The sequence below is a fragment of the Cornus florida genome, unplaced genomic scaffold (genome assembly GCF_030987335.1).
Source record: "Cornus florida cultivar Cherokee Brave unplaced genomic scaffold, ASM3098733v1 CherokeeBrave_3.0.0_Hap2_Chr06, whole genome shotgun sequence".
NCBI lineage: Eukaryota > Viridiplantae > Streptophyta > Magnoliopsida > Cornales > Cornaceae > Cornus > Cornus florida.
The window spans coordinates 103,089,252-103,113,115 of NW_026775576.1; the positions used below are offsets into that span (position 1 = coordinate 103,089,252).

At 34.6% G+C, this 23,864-nt stretch overlaps 1 protein-coding gene across 5 annotated transcripts; it reads left to right on the forward strand.

Annotated features, from left to right (window-relative positions):
• Nucleotides 1–4,387: 4,387 nt before the first annotated feature.
• On the forward strand, nt 4,388–11,585 carry LOC132313506 (SNF1-related protein kinase catalytic subunit alpha KIN10-like). 5 transcript variants are annotated; one of them, XM_059812296.1, is made up of 9 exons: nt 4,388–4,549; nt 5,774–5,967; nt 7,596–7,780; nt 8,509–8,691; nt 8,778–8,906; nt 8,995–9,180; nt 10,145–10,231; nt 10,352–10,600; nt 11,186–11,585. In XM_059812296.1, the coding sequence occupies exons 1-9, from the start codon at nt 4,404–4,406 to the stop codon at nt 11,294–11,296; spliced, it is 1,470 nt and encodes a 489-aa protein (XP_059668279.1). In that variant the 5' UTR covers nt 4,388–4,403; the 3' UTR covers nt 11,297–11,585. The 5 variants fall into 5 exon arrangements, with proteins under 5 accessions (XP_059668279.1, XP_059668284.1, XP_059668281.1 ...); XM_059812298.1 differs by lacking the exon at nt 4,388–4,549 and adding an exon at nt 4,556–4,753; XM_059812297.1 differs by lacking the exon at nt 4,388–4,549 and adding an exon at nt 4,556–4,727.
• The last annotated feature ends 12,279 nt before the right edge of the window (nt 11,586–23,864 follow it).

Sequence of the window (23,864 nt, forward strand, 5' to 3'; positions counted from 1 at the left end):
ATTCCAATCAAATAACTAAACCAATTACACTTAAACCATTAATGCCAATTAAATAATTAAAACACTAACAAGTAACTCCAATCAAATAACTAAAAATAAATATCATTTAAATAAATTAAATCACCACAAAAGAAAATAATTAAGCACCTAATAAAAAAAATAATGACACATAATCAAATAAAATGCACTTAAAAAATAAATTAAATACCATTAAATACCAGGAATATCCTTTTTAAAATTAGGGGTATTACATTCGGGAAGTCAATACACACTCTTCATTTCCTATTCTTCTTCTACACAACAACGACATTGGAGAGCCAAGACGGATACTGAACTTCTCTAATGAACCCTGCATCCAACAAACGATCAATCTCTTTAGTTATGATTTGGTTGCACTCCGGGGCAAACCTTCTCTGCTTCTGCCTTACAAGCTTGGCGTTTGGGTCCACGCTGAGGGAATGGCAGGACACGGATGGGTTGATTCCTGGCATGTCTGAATGGCTCAAAGCGAACACATCTGCGTTCTAAGTCAAGAAATCAATTAACCTTTGTTTCTCCCCCTCTGCAAGTGTGGAGCCCACTTATGTAGTTCGGTCTGGCTTCTCACGATCGATCTGCACTTCAACGAGAGGTTCTTTGGTTTAGGTCGAAAGCTCCTCCTCCCCATTCTGGTTGGGTAGAGGTTCCTGTAATTGCTATCTTGGGCTAGCAGACCTGATGTGTGCTTTTTCCTTTCCAACAGATTTCAGGGTTACAGAATAGCACTCCTTGGCTGCGACCTGGTCTCTATGGATATCAATCACTCTATTCCCATCAGGGCCCAAACATCTCATCACTTGATGAAAAGTCGATCCACTCTCTTCCCATTAACGGATTTCCCAGCAACGGATTTCCCGTAGGTTTGAGCTTTTCTGGCTTGATCTTGAACCGGTCAAACGTTACCCTGGGTATGACATTCGTACTGCTCCCTAGGTCAATCAGAACTCGCCGTACCAGGCACTCTGCAACTGTCAAACTGACGACCAATGGATCTTCATGAGGGGTCTGAACGTGCAACAGGTCTGTTTTGTCAAACTTTATTTATGCGGATGTACTCTGCTAATGCAGAGCGTGCACACTGCCTATCCTCCTCTTCATTTGCGCTTGGCGGAAACGTGTCCTGAGCAGCTCTTCTAACTCTGCTATTTGTTCAGGTCGGCTATGAATTGCATTAATAATCCGAACAGGCTGAGTGTTATGGTAATTCGGCTTCTGATTTTTCTTGACTTGCTCAGCCGGTCAGCTCTGCTCCTGTGCTGGCCCTTGAACATATCCTACGAACTCTCCCTTTGCGATCAGCATCTTCACTTGCCTCCTTAAGTTCCTGAATTCATTAGTCTGATGACCAAAGTCACTATGGAAAGTACAATGTTTAGATTGGTCTCTCTGCTCAAGAGGTTGCCTAATTGGTAATGGAGGGCGAAACTTATATTTGCTTTCTTGATACAGCCTTGCTAGAGTTACTTTGAGCGGAGTAACCAACTCTTCTTCTCTGGGCCTCTTCTCCACCTTCCAGGAGTTTTGACGCTGTAGTGGAACTTGTTTTTGCCAGATCTTGGTTTTGGACTTTTCTTCTGTTGAAATAATCGACGTCTTCCTTACATTGGTTGCTTCTTCTTCCTCTAAACGCATGAAACCATCAGCTCTTTTATTCAGCTTGTCCATGGTCTTTGGCGTATTAACCACCAGACTCGTGTGGAACGGTGTCCCTCGGTTCATTGCTAGCTTGAATGCTTTGACCGCTGTGGAGGGGTGACACTCCATTACCATACTCTTGACGAGGTTGAACCTAGTGAGGAAAGCTTAGAGTCGCTCGTCTTCGTGCTGCTTCATTGTAAACAGGCTTGAGACGCCTTTGGCTGGGCGCTTGTTCCTATAGTATTGGCTTATGAACTTGTCACACAAGTCCTGGAAGTTTGCGACTGAGCCTTTGGCCAAATTCTTGAACCAGTTAAGCGCTGGTCCGGTCAGGCTTGTGGGAAAGCACTTACACATCAAAGGATCATTCTCCGTGTTCAGAGCCATCTTTAGCTGGATATGGTAAACATGATTGATCGGATCAGTTGTTTCATCGAACAGGATAAATAATAGCATAGAAAATTTTCTCGGATTCGAAGTGTTCAGAATCTCATAAGTAAACGGTGAATTAACCGTTCATGCTGACAAACGGAGGGCCTCGTTCTCCCTTGGAAGCTTTGCGAAGATCCTCCGATCTGTAGATCTACCATCAAAAACTTTGTAATCATACGTAGCTATTGAAGGCCGATAAGGCGGATCGAACAACCTTTCCTTTGTGAGCTCGTTCTGCCATGGCGACATAGCCCTGTGATGTCCAGACTCCATGGCTTCTTCACACCTGATCCACTAATGATACGGATCAGGATGAATTGATCCTTCTCGGTCCTCCACTCGATGAGCCGGTAAATCGCCTGACCCGATCTCCTCGCGGTGATGATCCACGTAATTGTTCCGTTCTTGTTCGCCTTGGTGAGCAACATCATGTGGTAAAGCGCGCTCCCCCACTGGAGGTGGCTGTGGAATCGCCGGAGCCTCCCGATGCTCCATTCCAGCTCGCAACTTTGCATTCTTTCTTCTTAGAGTTTCGATCATGTTTATCAACTCATTTAGTTTTGTCTGCTGGCCATTATCCGATGGATTTGAGCTCTCTCCTCCGATCATCATTCCTGATCGAAGCAAAGTCGTTAACCGCAATTTGTGATCAAATCTGAGCTCCGCTGATGCAAGCGCACTAGATCTACACTTGAATTAGCTGAATCCCAATCTTGATTGGCCGAATTTGAACTGCTCCTGCGGCGAGTTTGTCTAATTCAGCGATCTAAACAAATCTCAACTGTATAAATCAACTCAACAAGCACAAATCAAGACTGCTTAGATCAGACGCTAGTCTTTTGGATACAACTAGAATCAAGACTCTGCAAGATGAATCATAGTCTCCCTGATCTGGATCTAACTTTCAGAGTTCCAGCTCCTTCTCTCTGAACTAGCTTTGATCAAAGCTGCCTTTATCGAACTCAGATCAATCTTCATCGTTTCACAAACGGCGCCATTGAAGATGCAAGAAATTTTCCCTCTCATATTAGAAAGAGTAATTCTACACTTCAAAATTTTCAACCCCTTTTCCCTCTACTTACAGCCTATTTATAGACTGTTACAGACTTTCTAGATATTTGTTAACTAACTTCCTGAGCTGGGCCGTTCTTCTGGGCTTCTCTTTACTTTGAGCTCAGCTCATTCCTTGTAAAAACCGGGCTTCCCACTCAACCAAGATGATCTTAGGCTTGATTAATTAAGATTCAGCCTAGAATGGTAGTCCTTATCCGACCCACTTGTGACCACCTGGATCGTATCCGGCCAAGGTTATTTTGGGTATCTTCAGTGGTAATGGTAAAATTAAATATAGAAACTAAAAATAGGGTGACAGTGGTTTTGTGTTGAAAGGAAATACTATAAGTGAGTTTGAAAAATGACCATTAGATTTAATCTAACGGTCAATATAGAAAGTGTGGATTAATTTTCTTATTCTATTGGGAGCAAGAAATCAGGACTCTATATATGTATGTGTGTGTGTGTGCGCGCACGCGTGTGTCTGTATATATGTGTGTTGGTGCGGCTAGAGGAGGAAGAGGGAATGGAGAGAGGAGAGAAGGAAAGAAATGGGTATGGGTCTGCCATCTGCACACAGTGGTTAGAGGTTAGAAAGGTCATTTCAACATTCAAACTGGTCAATATAAAAGTCAAAGGGCAAAAATGTCAATTCATTACCATTGGAGTGTCTTTTATAGCTATATCAAACTTGAAGGGGGTGTCTTTGTTCTAAAATAGGCTAAATTTTATCTGTGTATCCTTTTGACAAATATCAATAGTGTTATTGTACTCTACAGGATATTTTTGCAGTTTTGATTTTTCCGTGTATGCACTAAAGATCAATATTATATCATAGATTCAGAATATAACAGTTTACACTTTATAGCAGTGTTGGAAACTTGGGAGGTAAAGTACAAATTAAACCTTAGTTCATACATTATTTTCATAATTCGTTGGAAGATTTAAACCTTCAACTTCGCATTTAAAAAAAGATGAGATACGACCCGAGACAAATGAGCCAAAGTTGAATTGAAGCATGGACTGCCCGACCCACCAAGAGCTATGAGAACTTTTTTGTTTTTTGTTTTTTTTTTTTTTTTTTTTTTTTTTACTTCAGAAAAATAATAATAATAAAAAAATAAAAAGAGGACTAAAACCAATGCGTCGTTTGTAAGCATTATTCAATGCACAAAAAAAAAACAGAGCTGTGTCCTTGAGCATTATTATTTCTCAGTGCGCTTTGTTTGTCATTGTCCTCAATGAAGCGAGTGTCGGAAGCTTGGGACGGTCATTATTCTTCGAATTTGTCAGCTTCTTTTTGTTTCTTCTTTCCACACCTTCACTCCATATTTCTCTCTCTACACACGCGTACTTCAAATATGCGCATCTGCTTGTATTTATCAAAGTATGTAAACGCATGTACTGATATAAACAATGGTTTTTTGGTTTGACGTTATATACTAGACCCTCTTCATTTGGTGCTTTGTACTCATTACCAAGTATGTAATTTTCATGTTTCTCTGAATCTCTTACTTGGGGTTTTCTTCTTCTCCTGGGGCACCTATTTCGGTTCCTTTAATTTGGTATGCATCAGTACAGATTTATGCGTGTATGTATATGTACATAAATAGAAAGTTGATTTTGTTGTTTTTCTGGACTGGGTATGTTTTAATTTTGCGTATAAATTCTATTATGTTTGATCTCTTGGCCGATTTTATTTATCTGTAATTATATTGATCTATTATGTATCCGCAATATTAGTTGTTGTCTATATGGAACCTATTTGCATGATACTTTAAAAAGATGTTCCTGTGATGTCTTTGATGAGATATGTTTTAATTCATATATTCGAAGGGTAGAAACTATTTACTTTCTCTTGACTGTTTTTTCTATGTTTTAGGTGTAAAATATGCATATAGTTGTAATTGCTGAAAATTTTGTCGTGAAAATACATTTAACTTTTTGGTTCTGCTCACTAAATTAATTCTATATTTGATGTTGCTATTTTTTTCTTCATTTCTAAAATCTATGATTCAATTACCTTACCCAAAAAGATTACTCTATGATTTATATATAATAATATTAAGGGGTCGGAATAATCCTGTAAAAGAATTGAGTAAAATCTTGTATCCATGGCACTATAGAGGATTCGAAAAGTTAAAGGCGTTGTGGAAATATAAATTATCTATCAGTTCCTCCCACATGAGGAATTATGGATGTGCTGTGTACTTTTTATCGAAGAGAAGATAGCCCACAAAATGAATGATTGTACCTTGTAAAGAGTTAGTTGGCCTTTTCTTTGGCTGCAAAATTAGTAAATGTTTACATTATCTAGTTTTGTGTGTACTACTTAACAAAATGTTCCGTGTATTTTCTTTTGCAATGATTAATATTTTCAAGAAAAAATTATGAAGTTATGCTATATTACAGAGATTTTCCTATGTGGTCTTCCTCTCTATGTATCCTTGGATTTTCCATAACATAAAAAACTTATTGTGGCTTGGTATATGAGTTGTTTAATGCTTTTGTGGATTTTCATGGCATTCTAGATGACACATTAGTTTGCATTTTATTTCTTTACTTGTGAGTCTAAACTACAACATGCCATTTATTTATGCATTGCCAACAGCTTTAAAATGGAAGGAACCAGTTCTAAACGTGGCACATCATCTCAAAATACTCTATCGAACTATAAGATGGTGAAGGAAATTGGTGAAGGGGCATTTGCTAAGGTGCAACTTGCAGTTAATATCATCACAGGACTTAAAGTTGCTATTAAGATCCTTGATCTTCAATCAAAAAATGCTTCCGATGCCAAAAAAGGTACTCCTTGACATTTGAAATAACAATGTGATACTTAAGTATGAGATTGACAAGTTTGACCAATCTTAGTTGCAATTTGAACATTTACTTGCTTAATTCATCTACAAATGAGCTGGTAGAAATTAAAAACCACAAGTGAACATTTGTTTTGCGGCAATCTTAAGTGTCGGATGAGATAATGCAAGATTTTTGGAAAATTGGAATGCAACAGAGGAGTTCCTTTTAAACAAAAAATGATTGCCTTCATCTGAAGGCATCATTTCCAATATATTTCGAATCAACTACATGAATCTTGCCTTAATGAGTGTCTTCCCTGTCAACCTTTGACCCTTTATGAAGTTCTTCAAATGATCACCATGTGATGTCCATGAGATCTTCAATCAATCTTCAATTTACAGCTGTCAATCAATAGATATATCAACATGTCTTATTATAACTTGGTTGACACAAACAATAAAAATGACCTGACGAGTGACAACTCATGTTTCGGCATGGAAATTGCCGAGCCATGGACACTAGATCCCCGTCAAAGGATCTCAGGAACCTTGAGACAAACTAACACGGGGCAAGAAAAGTTGCCCATTCTTTTGTTTCTTACCAGAGGAGTACAGCCAGGAAATTGAATTTTCACCTAAAAAATTCCTGAAAAAAATTCTATTGCGTTTTTGAAAGTCAATCCCGAAATCCGAATCCACAAGACGTCGTATGACATCTGAGAGTAAATCTGCAATAGAGTACTTATGTTTTAGGGAATTGGATAAAGTGGATATATGGAGCATGTCAGATAATTACTTGAAACATCTTTGATATAACTTCACCAATATACATGCTGTTGCACTCATAGTCGCACGCTGGGGTTTCTGAATCATCACTGCCCTCTTTGGAGTGTGATTTCAGCATGGTTTTTGCTCATTCTACAAAAGTTTTATAAATTACCCATTGATCCCTATGTCAAACACTTCTAATTGAATGCACTCGAATAATAATGAAGAGGCGAAGACATTTGCTTCAAGTACCTTGATTGTATACCAAGTGCTGTCGCAGTTGTATTTCCTTTACTTCCCTAAGTCAAAAGTTGAGGGTTCAAGTTTGGATCTATGTTATTTGCCAGGATAAAACGAAAAAAAAAAAAAAAGTACCTTGATTGCTTTTGTACAAATAACAGCACCTCGGGGCCTTCAGTGGTGAATGATGGCCTGATAACCTCAGGGAAGGTTGTTTGTCTGATGTTTATGATGTGTGGCCAATAAAAGTTGTAAAATGTTTCTTTTCTTTAGAATGGCGTGAGAAGCTATTTGCATTATCAATTAATATGATGTTGTGCCTATAGGTGGTCATGATGGATATGAAAAACGTTTTGTGTGTATGTGTGTGTGTGTGTGTGTTTTTTTCCCCCTTCTTGTTAATTTACCAATTACTTCATGCAAACTATAAAATTTTGGATGCTTTCTTGTTGCCATTTAAATGTTTCAAAAAAAGGTACCCAACAGTTCTTTGATTTTGCTTTTTGTGGTTTCCAAAATGTTCATTCTTGTTATAGAATTTTTTTGTTTGGTCTTTGCAACACTATATAATATTTCCCAACATTGTTTTCCTTTGATTTTTTTTTTTTTTTTTTTTTCTCAAAGTGAGACAGGAGATTAATATCCTGAGGCTATTTTCAGATCCTCGTATAGTTCATCTTTATGAGGTCATAGAGACTCGGTCGAAAATTTATGTTGTCATGGAGTATATCAATTCAGGTGATCTATATGATTATACTACAGTGCGTGGCAGACTCTCAGAGGATGAGGCTCGCCACTTCTTTCAACAGGTATTTTAGGAAAACAATCCTGCAAAAAAAAAAAAAAAAAAAAAATTGTTTTCTTAGACGGTAAGTATCACCATGTGAGATTCTATATCATCGACCTAGAACATTATTTTTCTCAATTTATTACTGTTTTCATTTTGCTCCTTACCCTAAGCAGTTTCGGATGTTTTATCCATCTTATAACTGGAAGGAAGAAACCCCTTGTGCAAGTTCGTGGAAAATGGTGATGTAAACAAAAATAGCAAAACCAGCAGATTGGTTGGAAAAAAGTGAAGAAATAACTCTTTCAACCCAAATGCATGTAAAAACTTTTATGTAGATAGTTCATGCAAAATCTCTCCTGGATAACTTATTTCATCTGTGACATTTGTGTCGGCGCATTTGATGACTCCTTTGTTGCTCAGAATCAGTTAGGAGAATAAAAAGGAAAGGGAAGGGGAAAGTAAAGAAAATAATCTGTGTACCAAAAACTTTGATTTCCTTTCCTCACATATTTGCCCTTACTTCCTTGTTCTCTTATGAGGAAAATTTGGTTTCTTAAAAGTTAAAAATCACCTTTTTTTCCTTTCATATTTGATTTTTCTCACAGTTTTCTAACTCAACCAAAGGAAAACAAGATTCCCCATGGTATCTTCTCTCTCCATGGTTCCAAGTTCTTAATGGACCCTTTAGCAATTTCTTTGTTAAAATAACCTCTAATCTGGTGAAACATTATTCATTGCTAGAATTAGATTATTTCAGGCGTTGAGTGTTGTCACCTCCACATGGTGGTTCACCGAGACCTCAAGCTAGAGAACCTACTGTTGGATTCCAAGCACAATGTCATAATTGCCGACTTTGGTCTCAGCGATATCATGCATGATGGTCATTTTCTCAAAACAGGCTGTGGAAGTCCACATTATACTGCTCCTGAGGTATGGGATTTGTAAGTTATGAACTAGTTAGATGCATCTTGGAGTAACTTTTCCCTCCAATGTACATTAAGTTACTTTTCATATAGGTTTTATCTGGGCGACTGTATGCTGGTCCTGAGGTTGATGTTTGGAGTTGCGGTGTCATCTTATACGTTCTTCTTTGCGGGATGTATCCTTTTGATGGTCATGAGTCCAGTTTATATGCGAAAATAAAGGTAGGCTAAAATAAATTTGTATATGGACTTTCACAGTTATATTATATTCCCAACTCTCAGACTTTTATTTTTTATTTTTTGTCACCAGAGTGGAATATACTCATTACCAAATCATTTGTCCCCTGGTGCACGTGATTTGATTAAGCGGATACTTGTTCTTGATCCTATTAGCCGTTTATCAATTCCTGAAGTACGTCAACATCCTTGGTTTCAACAGCATCTTCCACGAGATGTAGCTATGCATTCAACCACTGCAACTCCTAATACAAATAATGTAAGTACATTTCGTTCTGATTTTGCAAAAAATTTAAATTCTTTTTTATTATTTCTATATTTATTATGACCACTGGTTGAATACACATATGAATCATCTTTTATTCAGAAAGTGTCATAATACTTAAATATGCTGTGTCCGAGAATTGATAGATCTTTCTCAATGCTAAATGTATGGCCTTACAGTAAATAGTGGAATATGATTCTTGTATCTGGCAGTAAATAGTTGGGATATGATTTTGTTGAGTTGTTAAGTATAGATCTAATTGTAAGTGTGTTTTCTTCTCATAGTGAATACTTGGGGTATACCACTTTGCTAATCTCTGATATTGCAGGGGCAGGTGCATATGGATAGTCCACAAGTATACTTGTGAATCATCTTTTATTTAGAAAGTGCCATAATACTTAAATATGCTGTGTCCGAGAATTGATAGATCTTTCTCAATGCTAAATGTATAGCCTAGAATTGATAGATCTTTGTCAATGCTAAATGTATGGCCTTACAGTAAATAGTGGAATATGATTCTTGTATCTGACAGTAAATAGTGGAATATGATTCTTATATCTGGCAGTAAATAGTTGGGATAGGATTTTGTTGAGTTGTTTAGTATAGAACTAATTGTAAGTGTGTTTTCTTCTCATAGTGAATACTTGGGGTATACCACTTGGCTAATCTCTGATATTGCAGGCGCAGGTATGGATAGCCCACACGTATACTTGTGAATCATCTTTGATTTAGAAAGTGTCATGATACTTAAATATGCTGTGTCTGAGAATTGATAGATCTTTCTCAATGCTAAATGTATGGCCTAACAGTAAATAGTGGAATATGATTCTTGTATCTGGCAGTAAATATTTGGGATAGGATTTTGTTGAGTTGTTAAGTATAGAATTAATTGCAAGTGTGTTTTCTTCTCATAGTGAATACTTGGGGTATACCACTTTGCTAATCTCTGAAATTGCAGGCGCAGGCGCAGGCGCATATAGATAGTCCACAAGTATACTTGAGATCACCGGCTAATTTGCAGAGAAACTGGACTCTAGGATTTCAGGTTCTTTCTTTGCTTTTATTGTTTGTTTTTGTTATCTTCTATCAGCATATTGATCGGTACCAGAACTGCTTAACGAAAATTATCATTTTTGGGTATTACTAACTTGTTTTGCTTTAACAGTCTCAAGCATCTCCTCATAAAATGATGACACATGTCTTAAAGGTTCTTCAGAAGTTACACGTGCGATGGAAGGAGATTGGACATTACAACATGAAATGTCTTTGGTTACCTGTATTTCCCACCTATTCTAGACCTGTACTAAAATGCGGTCCTTCTAAAAAAAGTCAAAGCTGTGGTGATGATTCATCAATTACAAGTATGAGCAGAGTGTGTGTTAGGTCACAAAATGCTGTCAAGTTTGAAATTCAGGTAAGAGATATCCTTTACCTGCTTCTTTTATCAAGTTTAATAGAATTTAGAGATAGTTTGGTATGTAATGGGTCGCTCAACTGTCAAGATAGCAAAATTACTAATGTGCTGGCAGAAAATTACAGAATACTGTCATTAGTTGATGCAGTGGATTTAACTTTTGAAAATTCGGGTAATTTAATACCATGATCTTTTGAATGAAAGGGAAGAGGGTAATCAGTCCATATCAGCAAGTACTTTGTAATTTCTCCTGGCATGCTCATTGATTTAATTATTTATTTTATGTTTTAGATAAAAGACTAGGGGAAAAACCAGAGAGTTTTTCAAGTGGAGTTGGAACAAACAAAGCACATTGTTGTTTTTTTCGAAATTATCAAGGATATTGCTACTTTCATCGCCTCCTAAAAAAAAGTCTGAAACCATATAGTACAAGTACAATTATTGAATCAATATATATCGAGATTTCTCAAATAAGTTACAAAAAGTTGCAGTTATTCAAAATTATTCAAGAATAGTCAAGAAGATTTGTATTTGCATTAGTCATTACAATTGTTAATGAATACTATGTGTTTATCATGTGAACAGCTTTACAAAGCCAGTGGAAATTTATATGTTCTGGATTTGCAAAGGATTGATGGCTCCCCCTTTCTCTTCCTTGAAGTCTCTGCCGCTTTTCTTGCATTAGTAGTGGCATAATTTTGTTTATTCTGCTGCACCGTACGAAGTAATGTGAAGTTTATACTAGTTTTAAGATCAAAGGGTATCTGTTGTATGTATGTAAGCGTAGTCATTTATACTCGAGTATAGTGTTGCTTTCAACTGTTAAACTTGGTACTTTTAAGTACCATATTACATTATATATGCAGCCTTGGTTCTAATTGGAAGTTGGAACAGACAAACAAATATTCAATTTTTGGTCGATATTTGAAGTGTTGATCAGTTGTATGTATAATAGTTGATTTTATTTTTAGTTTTTAGTTCTCTCTATCTTTGCCCAACCCATGTTTAATTAGTTGCAACGTCAATCCGTACACCACATGTGTGTTTGATAATTTCAGTACATTATAATTCACATGAATTGATCTTGATTCATGTTTGATTATCACTAGGATCCCTTAAAACTTGCACCATTTCAACGTATATTTATATACTCCCAGCAAATGTGAGGAGGATGGATGAGGAAAGACGACGACGACAATGGCTACTTCAAGCCATTCTTGAAGTCCAGCAACCGGTGCTGCAACGACAGAATCATGATCAAACATGCCCTGGTTGGTGTTCGGAATGCATGATCAAACGTTCGGTACTGAATCGACTTAATTAATTTGCTACATAATGGTTTTGTTTAGGCCATGATTTTGATTTAAAATCAGCTTTCATTTTCCTCTTTTGTCTTCAATACTTGTTATTAGTATTAGTACTAATTTAGTAGTGAAGTCCTGGAGCCTTTTTTTTTTTGTGCATTCAACTTTATGAAGCAGCCAAGGACTCACTCGTACGTGGTCTTCAAAAATTTTAACTAATGGATGCAATTAACTGTCAAAATTTTAACTTAGCTCAGTTCAAAAAACAAAATTATGACAGTATTTTTAACCCTAAGTTGACTAAAATACTCTTACTCAACCATTTTATAAAATATATAAAAAATAATAATTTTGTAAAATGACCAAAAATTACACTATTAGAGATGCTCCTCTAGTGAAAAAAAACACCCATAAAGTTTCAATTTGGTGCAAATAGGTACATTTGACAAATTTAAACCCTTAAGTTGACTAAATTACTCTTACTGAACAATTTTATAAATATATTAAAATAAATAATTTTATAAAATGACACTATTGGAGGACGCCGGCAATGGAAAAGTAAATATAACATAAAAATAAAAGAAAAGTATAGATAAAAGTATATATATATATATATATATATATAATAAAAGAGTAAAGTAAAGATAAAAATAGAAAATAAAAAACAAAAATGAAGTGCAAACAAAAGAAAATTTTTTTTTTTTCCCAAACTCTAAAAACCAGTGCATGCTTATATTGGGAATTTTTTTTTTTAACAGTGTTGGTACGAAAAAAATTTAGTAGAAAAGAGTAAACTGAAATCTAAAAAATTTAAAATTCTTGTTCTACAAATGTTTTTAAAAAAATGTTTATAGATATACATAGAGAAAAGTGTCTAAAAAAAAAAAATTATTAAGTAATGTGCACATAACACCTCTATACTATGAAATTAGTAGCATATATAATCCCTTAGACATTTTCGAGAGAGTAAAAGGGCAAAACGGATATTACAGTACTAATTTATGTCAGAGGAGTTTTTTTTTTGCATAATGTGAAAATATTAGGGGTGTTTTTTGCACACTTTTTCAAATAGGGGTAAAAGTGTTACGCAGAATATACTTTAGGGGTGTTTTCTGCACTTGTCCCTATCGTGGTTCTTCAATGGTTCGTGAGATGTGATACCCCTTTATTTCGGAGACTTGGGTTGATTAAGTCTACGCTTATAAAATCAGGGGATATCAAAACAATTAATATTTAGCAATCACAGAATACAAAGATGAATAATAAAGAATAAATAAAACATAAAACGTTGAAAAAAACTAATAAATAATAATTTCTCCAAAGATTATGTAATACCCCTAGTTTTCAAAAGGATAGAATTGAAAATTTAATTTAATTTTACATTGATTAATTGATTTAGTTATGTGACTTGGTTGTTTTGTTTTTTTTAAGTGATTAATTGTGTTTGCTTAATTGATTTAATTAATATTTGTGTGTATTTAATTTACATGTTAATTGAGATTGTTTTAATTATATTATTTGAATTTATTTAAATTAATTGTCTTAGTAATATGTAACTTGGATTTATTACCCGTTTAATTACTATACTTATTTAATTGTTTTATTTAGTTAATGTAATGTTTATTTATTTTCTGTATGGTAACTTAGGGTTGCAGTTATAATTTTTGGCTTATAATTCACGTATAGGTGAGCCGCCGTAGGTTAGAACTGAGATAGTTTCATGGGCCAATTAGGATGGGGATTAGGGCTTAGTCTTTGATTATTCGTGGACTAGGGTATTAATATACACCTATAAATATAAAGCAATACATGGTTTAGGGTTTGGAGAACAGAATAAACGTACGTTCTGTAAACCACAAACAGAGCCCTAAATTGGTAGTGAAAACCAAAGAGATACAGAGAGAATCGGAGTGGGAGTTTGGGTGGTTCATAAAACGGAATCGAGGAGGGAAGTTTGGTGTGTGTTACTGGACTGCAGTAGGAGCAGCAAGGGTGGTTTAACACTAAGAGACGTGGAATTAGCTTTGCAAGTTTGAGTTTCAAAGGCAAGTTTTTGATCTTCTCTTTCCCAGGAATTTGTGTTCTGTGCATGCTTAGATAGCCTCCAGGGATTAAATTAAGTTTCAAATACAACGTTTATGCATGTCTATTTTGTGTTTAAAATCAGTGTATTAATCTGTTCTTCAGTTGGTTAAAAGTTTAGTTTAAACCTTACTACCGATGCTTAGCAACTTGTGTTTCAACTTAGGTTTTGTTTGTATATCCTTGTCTTACAATCAATCTGGAACATAAATTGAGTCTTAGATTAGGTATTAAACAAGCTATAGAGACCTGGGTATCATCGGATGTGAGGAGGATGGAGTAGGAAAATTGCAGAGAGCCTCGGAGTGAGAGGGAGAAGGCTCCCTCATCAAGGAGCCGGCTCCAAAGAGCATGGAGCCGGCTCCATGCTATCAAGAGCAGGCTCCCTAGTTTAGGGAGCCAGCTCTCACATTAAAAGAGCAAGCTCTCAATTTTGAGAGAGCCTACTCTCACCCAGAATGCATTTTGTTTGTTTCTTTTAAAATTATTTTTGGGTTGTATAGAGTTTTAAGACTTGGTTTAAATGATTTTAAATGATGCATGTTATTGTTTTAGACCTGTAAGAACATGTTCAAACAAGAATTCATAAAGGGATTAAGAAGGAGGCAGTGTACAATTAGGAAAGGAATCTACAAGTTGCACCTTGAATGTTGATCAGTTTAAACTTTGGAACTTGGAGGATTATTTATATATGATTTAATTTTGATTAATCATGTCTAAATAGGATTATAAGTAACATGGATTACTTGAATTTAACCATGTTTGTGTTGGACTAAATTAATAGTCATCTTATTAATCAACTGTAGCAGTTTAGGGACTAGTGGGAGGATATGAATTAACTTCTGTTGCTTACTGTTTTTGAAACCTTGATTTCTCTGCAAAATCTTAAATTGAGAATCATGTTTTCAGCTTTGATTTAGGCATATAGTAATTAAATTATGTGTATGCTTAAATGGAGTTAACTGGTGTTTAAGTCGGTTATATGTTGCATCAGTATGGTACTGTTTAAAGAGGTAGATTGTGTAATCTTATTTTACAAATCTAAAGGACTGGGATTTGGATTCTAACTCTGTTAGTGGATGCATGATTTAGTTTTGCACATGTGAAATTGTATTTGTGCTTATTTTAGAATGTAGTTGATAACTATTTATGCTGTTTTTGGTCAACTATGGTAAATGGAGGATTTAAATGCTATGACTCAATTTAGCAATTTAAATGGTTGAAATGTGATGTTTAGGTTCCGTAATGAATGCCTAATGTCATGTTATATGTATTAAACTGTATTTATGTATATCCTGAATAATGGTTGATAGATAACAATTATTGTCTTTACAATTATGTTGTTTGGAGGATTGTGTGCACTAGTATGGGACGGTGGCATGCTAGGGATGGATTAGTAAAACACTCAATCCTACCTATTTTGGAATGAGTTGGATTAACTATAAAAAGTTAAGTCCTACTTATATGGATGTCTATGCACCGGTATAGAACGGTGGTATATTAGGGACGGCTCAATTTAAAACACTGAGACCTACCTATATTGTGGATAGATTAGTTCAAATACTAAGTCCTACCTATATTGAAATAAGATGGATTAACTACAAAAGTTAAGTCCTACTTATAATTATGTGTCAGGTCAATAAACTATTTGAATGACACACCTTGAACGGACTTTATATATTTATGTTATGGTGCCATAGTATGAGCTTGAGTCTCATGACCATGGTTAGGGTACTTATATCGCCTAGGATGGATAACTGGACAGTGGTTTTGTTCCCTGGTAGGTCTAGAAACACATGACCACATTACGTGCGATTTGCATGGTATCTCTACTCAGGCCGAGACATACCTATTGGACTAGTGAGCGTCCTATAGTGTGTAATATGTACATATATGGACTACTCTACATATTGTTGAGTTTATCTAAGATGTATCTGCGTATCAGATTCCTGTTTGGATCGTAGTAGATCAGGACTTACATGTGGGCCTGACCCACTCTATTATTTTTCAGGTGTTCGACAGTACCAGGCTTAGAGCTTGATCGTGTTGATGCAAATACAGACACTCACTCTTCCGGTTACATAAGATTTCTTTTCTACTTTAATTTTGGATTTTAATTCTGTAAATTTATTCAAGGATTTGGGATTAGGGGTCTACTAGGTGGATTCCCGAGTTGTACGGTTTTAAATTATATTAATTTATTATTTCAAGTTTGAGGATTCTTATTTTAGATTTCTTTCAGTGTATTATTAATTTATTCTTAATTCAGTTTTTATTTCTGCTTGTTTACATATTAATTGTTTGGTATCTCTCGGATCTGTGCTCGGACTTGATTACCCGTGGCTCTAGAATCAAGAGGTATCACAAATTATAACTCGGGAATCCCACAATTCAAGGACCCCTTAACCAACTTTCATTATCCATAAATCTATAAGTAAAACTAAAGTCAAATGACTTAATAACATTCTACTTTGAAATAAATGAGAGTAGATGATAGATAAGCCTCCAAATTGCGGATCCTCAATCTCGAGACTTGAACTTCTACGAACCTGAAAAATAAAATAAGGTGGGTTAAAACCCATGAACAAGTTCCCTCTAACAAGCCCCTGAAAACCGATGAATAATACATCTCTAACCACAACCATCCTAATTCCAATTTTAGCCTTTATTATATAGTGATAAACAATAATATATAACATCACCAATAATAATTAATACCTCCATAATCCCAAACCATAAATTAATAAATATATATATAGATTTATATATATATATACACACACATGACCATCCATAACATAAATCGTTCCCATCACATGAAACTCCTCTTTCCCAAAATTAATCCAAATGGTTAATTAACCATTAATAATACCATGCTCAATCCTATGAGCATTTTATTTCCTCCTACTCACATAACCATAACCATAGATATTTATTTAATCATCTAATTCATATAGCATTTTATCTATGCTTTGGCAACTCATCCATGCCTCTACAAGTATAATATCTATCTATACTTAACCAATTGACATTCCAATTATACCCTAGCAATTAATCCATGCCTCCAATAGTATGTTCTTGTACATACTTAGTTAATGACAATTTATTTATATCTCTGGCAAATAATCCATGCCTCCTGAAATATGTTTTCTACATATAAAATTAATAAACAATATATTTATACTTTGGCAAATAATCCATGCCTCCAAATCAACCATTTCCCATAAGCATAAATTAAAAACAAAATAAAGTATACAATAAGCAACATAGATACAATACAAGCATACACAAAAAGATATAAAATAATCCTATAAGCTTTCCATCCCAATTACAGCATGTCAACACATGATAAATATCATAGAACAATTTAATAAATTGTTTAAACATGCTTCCAAAACCAATAGCCATATAAGCATCCAAACTTTTCTTTAAATTTATTTCTGAATTAATTTACTCATTCCTTTGTCAATCCATTTAGCATTCTTAATATTTATACGCATTCTAGTATTTGATTAGGTCCATTAAAACCCTAAAACTCCATTAAAACACCCATAGATCAATTTTGGACAACCAAAATTCGAAACCAAGTAGCAGGGCAATTGAGTTGGCTTAGTTACCAACTAAGTCGACTCAATGCCCAACTAAGTCGCCTCGGTTGCAACCGAGTCGGCTCAATTACCAACCGAGTCGGCTCAGTTACAACTGAGTCAGCTTGATTGAGCCTGGGTCGTTTTCTTCCTCGAGACAATAGCTTCCAGCCTCTGTAACTTGTCTGTTTCGCCTCCGAATCGTGTAAGAACAATCCTAATTAATTCTAGGACGATTTAATACATAATTTAGCATCTAAATACACATTATAAACATGATATAACATAATTCATCCACATCAAAACAACCAAACCCAATTCATATAAATACATATATACATATATATGCAACCAGTTTTCTTCCACGTTTTTAACCCTAAGTCTAGGTGATTAGCATGCAATTACAGTCTAGATTATGATACTTAAGGTGTAGAACTCATGGGTTCTAAGATGAGAGGTAAAGAAGAACTTGCCTGAAGTTTTAAAACGAAACTGATGCCATAAGCTTCTCTATTCTGATCTACAACTCATGCTTCTCTCTGTGTCGCCGTCGTCTCCTTCCTTGGTCCGGACTTCCCTCTGGTTCGGCCTTCCCTTCCTTCTTCTCTCCTTCCCTTTCTCTCACTCGGTTTCCCTCTTTTTCTCTCAGTAACTCTCTGTTTCTCGACTGCCTCCTTACCCTCTCTTCTATTCTCACGTAAAAACCCTTCTTCAGGGTCACACAATGGGTATATATATACATATACCTAGCCTCCTAACCCTAATCTGATAACTCCCCATATATATATATGTAATATACATAGAAACATATATATATATATATATATATATATATATATATATATATATATGTCATTTATATATATAGAATCCTCCAAAATAAATAAATATATATATATGATGTATATATACTTACTATATTTATATATATATACCAGTTAATATATATATAATAAATCTCACAATAATGATAATTATATGCATCATACATATATATATATATATATATATATATATATATATATATATATATTCATGCATAAATCCAAGGGCCTCTAAGCCTTATAAATCCTCCAAGGCTTCCCATTATAGCCCATTACCAAATCCTTTAATCCACTTCCAAGTTCGGTCCATTTAATAAAATAAATAAATAATTACACACATCACATACACAAACAAGGATTACAACAAGAAAATCATTCCATACAACCAAGGTCAACACATCAACAAATCAATCAACAATCAAGTACCTACACACACACAATCATCATTCCAATAAATCAAATAAACAAATTAATTAATTTAAACCAGCAAATCCATTAAATCCATTTAAAGGCAATTTATTTAATTAAATAATTCCTTTAAAATCTTGGGGTATTACATGAGATGCAGATTACACAAACATATATACATAGGTATTTTTTATTTTTATTTTTTTATCTTTTACCTCTTTTAAAATAAAATTTCTTCCCCGAATTTTATGATTTCTTTCACAATTTTTTTCCTAACTGACAACAATTATTGATTTTGCGTAATCGAATTGGTGAAAAACTTCTCGGGTGACATATTCGTCTCCCTCACTTTAGTCGGTTGTGTTTGTGTTTTTAATTGTTTCTTTCTGTATAGGTATTTGTGTAATTTTATGTCATATCTTAATCGGAGTTAGCCTTGAATTAGTTAAAAGAGAGAAATTTGTAATAATTATTAAATTAAGGGCTAATTTCATACAACGCTCATTATTTTTAAATTTTGACCATAAACTTCTAACCTATTTTAAAAAACCCTATACACGTTAAAAAGTGTTCACATTACCCCAATATTTATACCGACTCGTTAACCTGACACTGAAATGACAAATTTGACCTTATTGTTTAATGTTAAATTTAAAACTGAAAACTATTTTTTATAAAATTACAAAAATACCATTATCTTCTTCGTCATCAACCCCCTCTCACCCCTTTCTCTCCCCTTTATATATACGAAAAAATAAAAAAATGTATGACGACAAGTCTTTCATGATAATTTCATATGCATCTTTCAGAATTATGAAACTGACACTCAAAAGAGGCAATTGATTTGTTGGGTGAGCCGACCAGGACCGACCTGAGAAATACAGAGCCGCGAGTTCAGTGAGGACGAGGTTTGGTGAGCCGACCAGGACTGACCCGTGATGCAACCATACGGATCCGAGTTGGGGCAATACTCGGTGCTGCTGAGTCAAAGGGTTACCAGCGACGAGTGATTTATTGAAATCGGGGGAGTCTGCCCAGAGATAGACGAGTTTGAGAGAATAAGCGACGGGTTGATGGGAACGGATGGGAAATAAATGGAGGGGGAATCTGAGCCATTGATTCTGGTCAGGATCGAAGACATGGAAAGTGGGATTTGGGGACGTGTGGAGGCGATAGCGGCGGTGGTGATTGGGGTGACGGAGAGTGAGGTGGTGGATGTTTGGTCAGGTGGAGATGAGGTGTATGAAGGAGGGAGAGGTAAGAATGTGGTTAAATAATTTGGAAACTGATGGCAGATGATGATTTGATGGAGAGGAAGGTTTGAGAAGATTTTATAGAGGGTTTATAGCAGATGGTAGATCGGTGATGCGTCCATCAAAGAGAAAGAGACTGTCGAAGAGGTTAGGTTGGAATTTTAGTGGGTCTACTGAAAGAGAGGGACGAAGACGATGAGGGTATTTTGTAATTTTAGAAAAATGTTTTTTATTTTTAATTTAAAATTAAATAATAGTAAGATCCATCGTCATATATGGATATTGGAGCAATGCGATTACTTTTTTAAGTGCTGGAAGTTTTCTGAAATAGATTTAGAATTTATGATCAAAATGTAAAAATAAAAGGGGTTTTAAAAAATTAACCCTTAAATTAAGAGTATTTATTGCCTCCCAAAAAAATTTGTAGAAGGGTGTTTTTAATAACTATTTGAAGCCAGACGGGAGTTTACCGCGGATGCTGGGCAACCATCTTCCACAAAGGCTCTGTTGCTACGATATATTTATTGAAAACAATATCTCATTATACCCCTGGGTTTTGTGAATTCTCCATCTTTCTTCGTCCTTCTCTAAGGTTTCCCAGTTTTACATCAAATTGCCTGCGCAATAGCAGCACGCTATTTTGATTCCCATCGCGTAAGGGTCAAGGACGGATGTAAAGGTGGACTCTGATGGGTTTGAGCTCAATCCAATTTTATTTATTTATTTTATTTTATTTTTTACCATAGTAATTTTAGCCCAGCAATTTTTATTTTTATTTTTTTTAATAAAATCATCCCACCCAGTCAAGCCCAAATTAACTCAGCCACCATACTAACATAAAGGTCCAAGCCAAATAAGCCAGAGCAGGCACCCTAGGGCTTCAAAATTTATAGGCCAATGGATGATAGGTCACCAAAAAAACAAAATATTTTTAGGGCAAATCATTTTAGCCTCCCCAATCGCCTCCATCTCTATTCTCGTTCTCGACTCTGAACTTGCCCCCTCTCTCTCTCCAACTGTAAACTAAAAAATTTACAAGAATTAGAAGTTCAAAACTCATATATTTCAGTTTATCTATCTATCTGCAAGAATCAAAAGTTCAAAACCCATATTGGCATATCATTTCAGTTTCCAACGCTCGCTGTTCCAGTTCGGGTTCACCATTCGCAAGCTTCAGCCGCTGGCCCGCTATCTCTCAACTCTGAAGCTTAGCTCCCTCTCTCTGCAACTGCTAACTTGTATGTATGGATTTTTTTTTTTTTTTTTTTTTTTTTTTTTAATATAAATCAACTAATCAAGGTATGTAATTCTTGTTTTGCAAACTAAATCATATTTGGTGAAATTTTTTAGGGTAAAGTGCAAAAAAACCCCTTCAACTATGTCTAAATTTGCAAATAACCCCCCTGAATTATGTTTTGTGCATAAAACCCCCTTAACTATCACATTTAGTTTCAAAATGCCCAATTCTCTTACCTTTTTTTTCATTAAATGACCATAATACCTTTCTTATTGAATTACACTTGATATTTTTTTCTTGTTGAAATAAATTATGAAAAAAATTCTAACTAATTGGAAGAAATATTCTCCATTAAATTTGTATAAGTTTGCTTTAATTTTTTAATTAATTATTTAAATAAAAATTTTAAATGGAAAATTTTGAAACAATTTAAGTAATTTCTTAATTTTCTTGAACATGTTCCATTAAAAAGAAGAGATTTTTTATTTACGTAATTTATTTATTTTTTATGATGATTGTTTGAAAAAGAAGATATTTTTTTTATACTACATTTTTTTAAAGTGAGTACAATAAGTTTTATTATGGTAAGTTAATCATTTTAGAAAATGATAGCTACAAATCTATTTATTTTTTTCATTTTTATAATCAATTGATATTGATTATAAAATTATGGTAAATGGTATAATTAATATTTAAATAAGAGAAAATATAATAAAAATAATAATTTTATAAGAAATGACAAATTTAATAAGAAAGGGTTAAATAGTCTTTTGTGATGGGTTTGTCCTAATTGCAATAAATCAATAGTTTAGGGGGGGAAATCTTTAGTTCAGGGGGGTTAGTTACAAAAAATAAATAGTTCAGAGAGGTTTTTTGCACCTTGCCCAATTTTTTATGATCTTTTTTAAATATATATATATATCAAAATGCAATGCAAATTTTGTTACTTTATATTGTATATATATATTACAATATAAAGTAACAAAATTTGCATTGCATTTTGAGGTAATCACCGTAATCTACATTTTATTTCAGCAAAACAAATTGAAGATGTAAGAAACAACTCTCTCAATTTGGAAAGAAAAGTTTTTACACTTCAAAAATATTTTAACCCATTTTCCCTCTTTTTTTAGTTTATTTATAGACTTTTACAATTATTCTAGAAGCTTCCTACTTAATTCTTCATGCTGGGCTAATCTTTTAGACTTGTCCTGAATATGAGCTTACTTCATTTGCTCTGAGGTTGGGCTTTAGGACTGACTGAGTGGGTACTGGGCTGGTAAGTGTTGATCCGATTGGATCAAGTGTCATTTCTAGACCCGTTTTCAACAATTTGGGTCGCACCCAGCCCAAGTCATTTTTGGTATCTTCACAAATATATATATATATATTTCAATAACTTTTATTTAATTTTATATTTTTTTGTGATACCCCCGGATTTCCGAATGCGGGTTGGCCAGGCCCACACCTGAATACCCGAGGATATCAAAACAAATTGATAATAAACGAACACAGAGTACAAAAGAATAAAAAAGAGTAAATGAAATGCTGACAAGAAACTAAAATGATAATCTAATAATAAACCTCAGAATATATTTCCATTAATTAATAAACTCTTCTGATACAACTGATCCTCCAAAATACAACTCGGGAATCCATACTGTGTGGACCCCTAGAAAATCCAAACTAAACAAATGACAGCAATAACTGTCTAAATCAGGAAACTGAATCATAAATGAACTCCTATGTAGCATCGGAAGAATGAAGTAGACTGATCCCCGCTCAGTATGAACAACCTCTACTCCTGACGAGCACCTGAAAAATAATGGTGGGTCAGGCTCACAAACAAGTTCTACTCTATTACAGTCCAAACAGAGATCTGATACACATATACATCCTAGTCAATCCAACAGTAACTAGTAGTCCGTATATATATATACACACACTAAAGGAACCTCACTAGACTATAGGGTTGTCTCAACCTGAATAGTAGGCAACATGCAAAACGCACATATAGTGGGCATGAGTACTTAGACCTACCAGGGTACACTACTACACTATATCTAACTACACATCTCTGGCGATATACGCGCCCTAACCACTGATCCTGAGACTCAAGCTCATATCATGGCACCATACATATATATATATATAATCTAGTAACCATCTTATCTAGTATAAATTAATCCTCCATAAGTCATTCAACTTGTTCAGCTGACCTGACTTGAATATAAGTAGGACTTAACCTTTTAGTTAATCCATTCCCTTATATAATAAATTAATCCTCCATAAGTCATTCAATTTGTTCTGCTGATCTGACTTGAATATAAGTAGGACTTAACATTTTAGTTAATCTATTCCCTTATATAAAATAGGTAGGACTTAACTGATAAGTTAATCCGTCCCTAGAATGCCACCGTCTCATACCGGTGCATTAAACCACACAATCCAACAATTGATGTAACGATTAAGGAAATATATCAAATAATCCAGAAATAACTATGATAATATGATATCAAGTTATCACAAAATATGAATGACTTATTATTTATTTAAGCTTCTTATATCA

Coding starts and splice junctions, on each gene's coding strand:
- LOC132313506 (XM_059812296.1), top strand. CDS start 4,404: ATGAAGCGAGTGTCGGAAGCTTGGGACGGTCATTATTCTTCGAATTTG. Junction 8,692..8,777: donor CACATTATACTGCTCCTGAG/GTATGGGATTTG, acceptor CTTTTCATATAG/GTTTTATCTGGGCGACTGTA. Junction 9,181..10,144: donor CAACTCCTAATACAAATAAT/GTAAGTACATTT, acceptor CTGAAATTGCAG/GCGCAGGCGCAGGCGCATAT.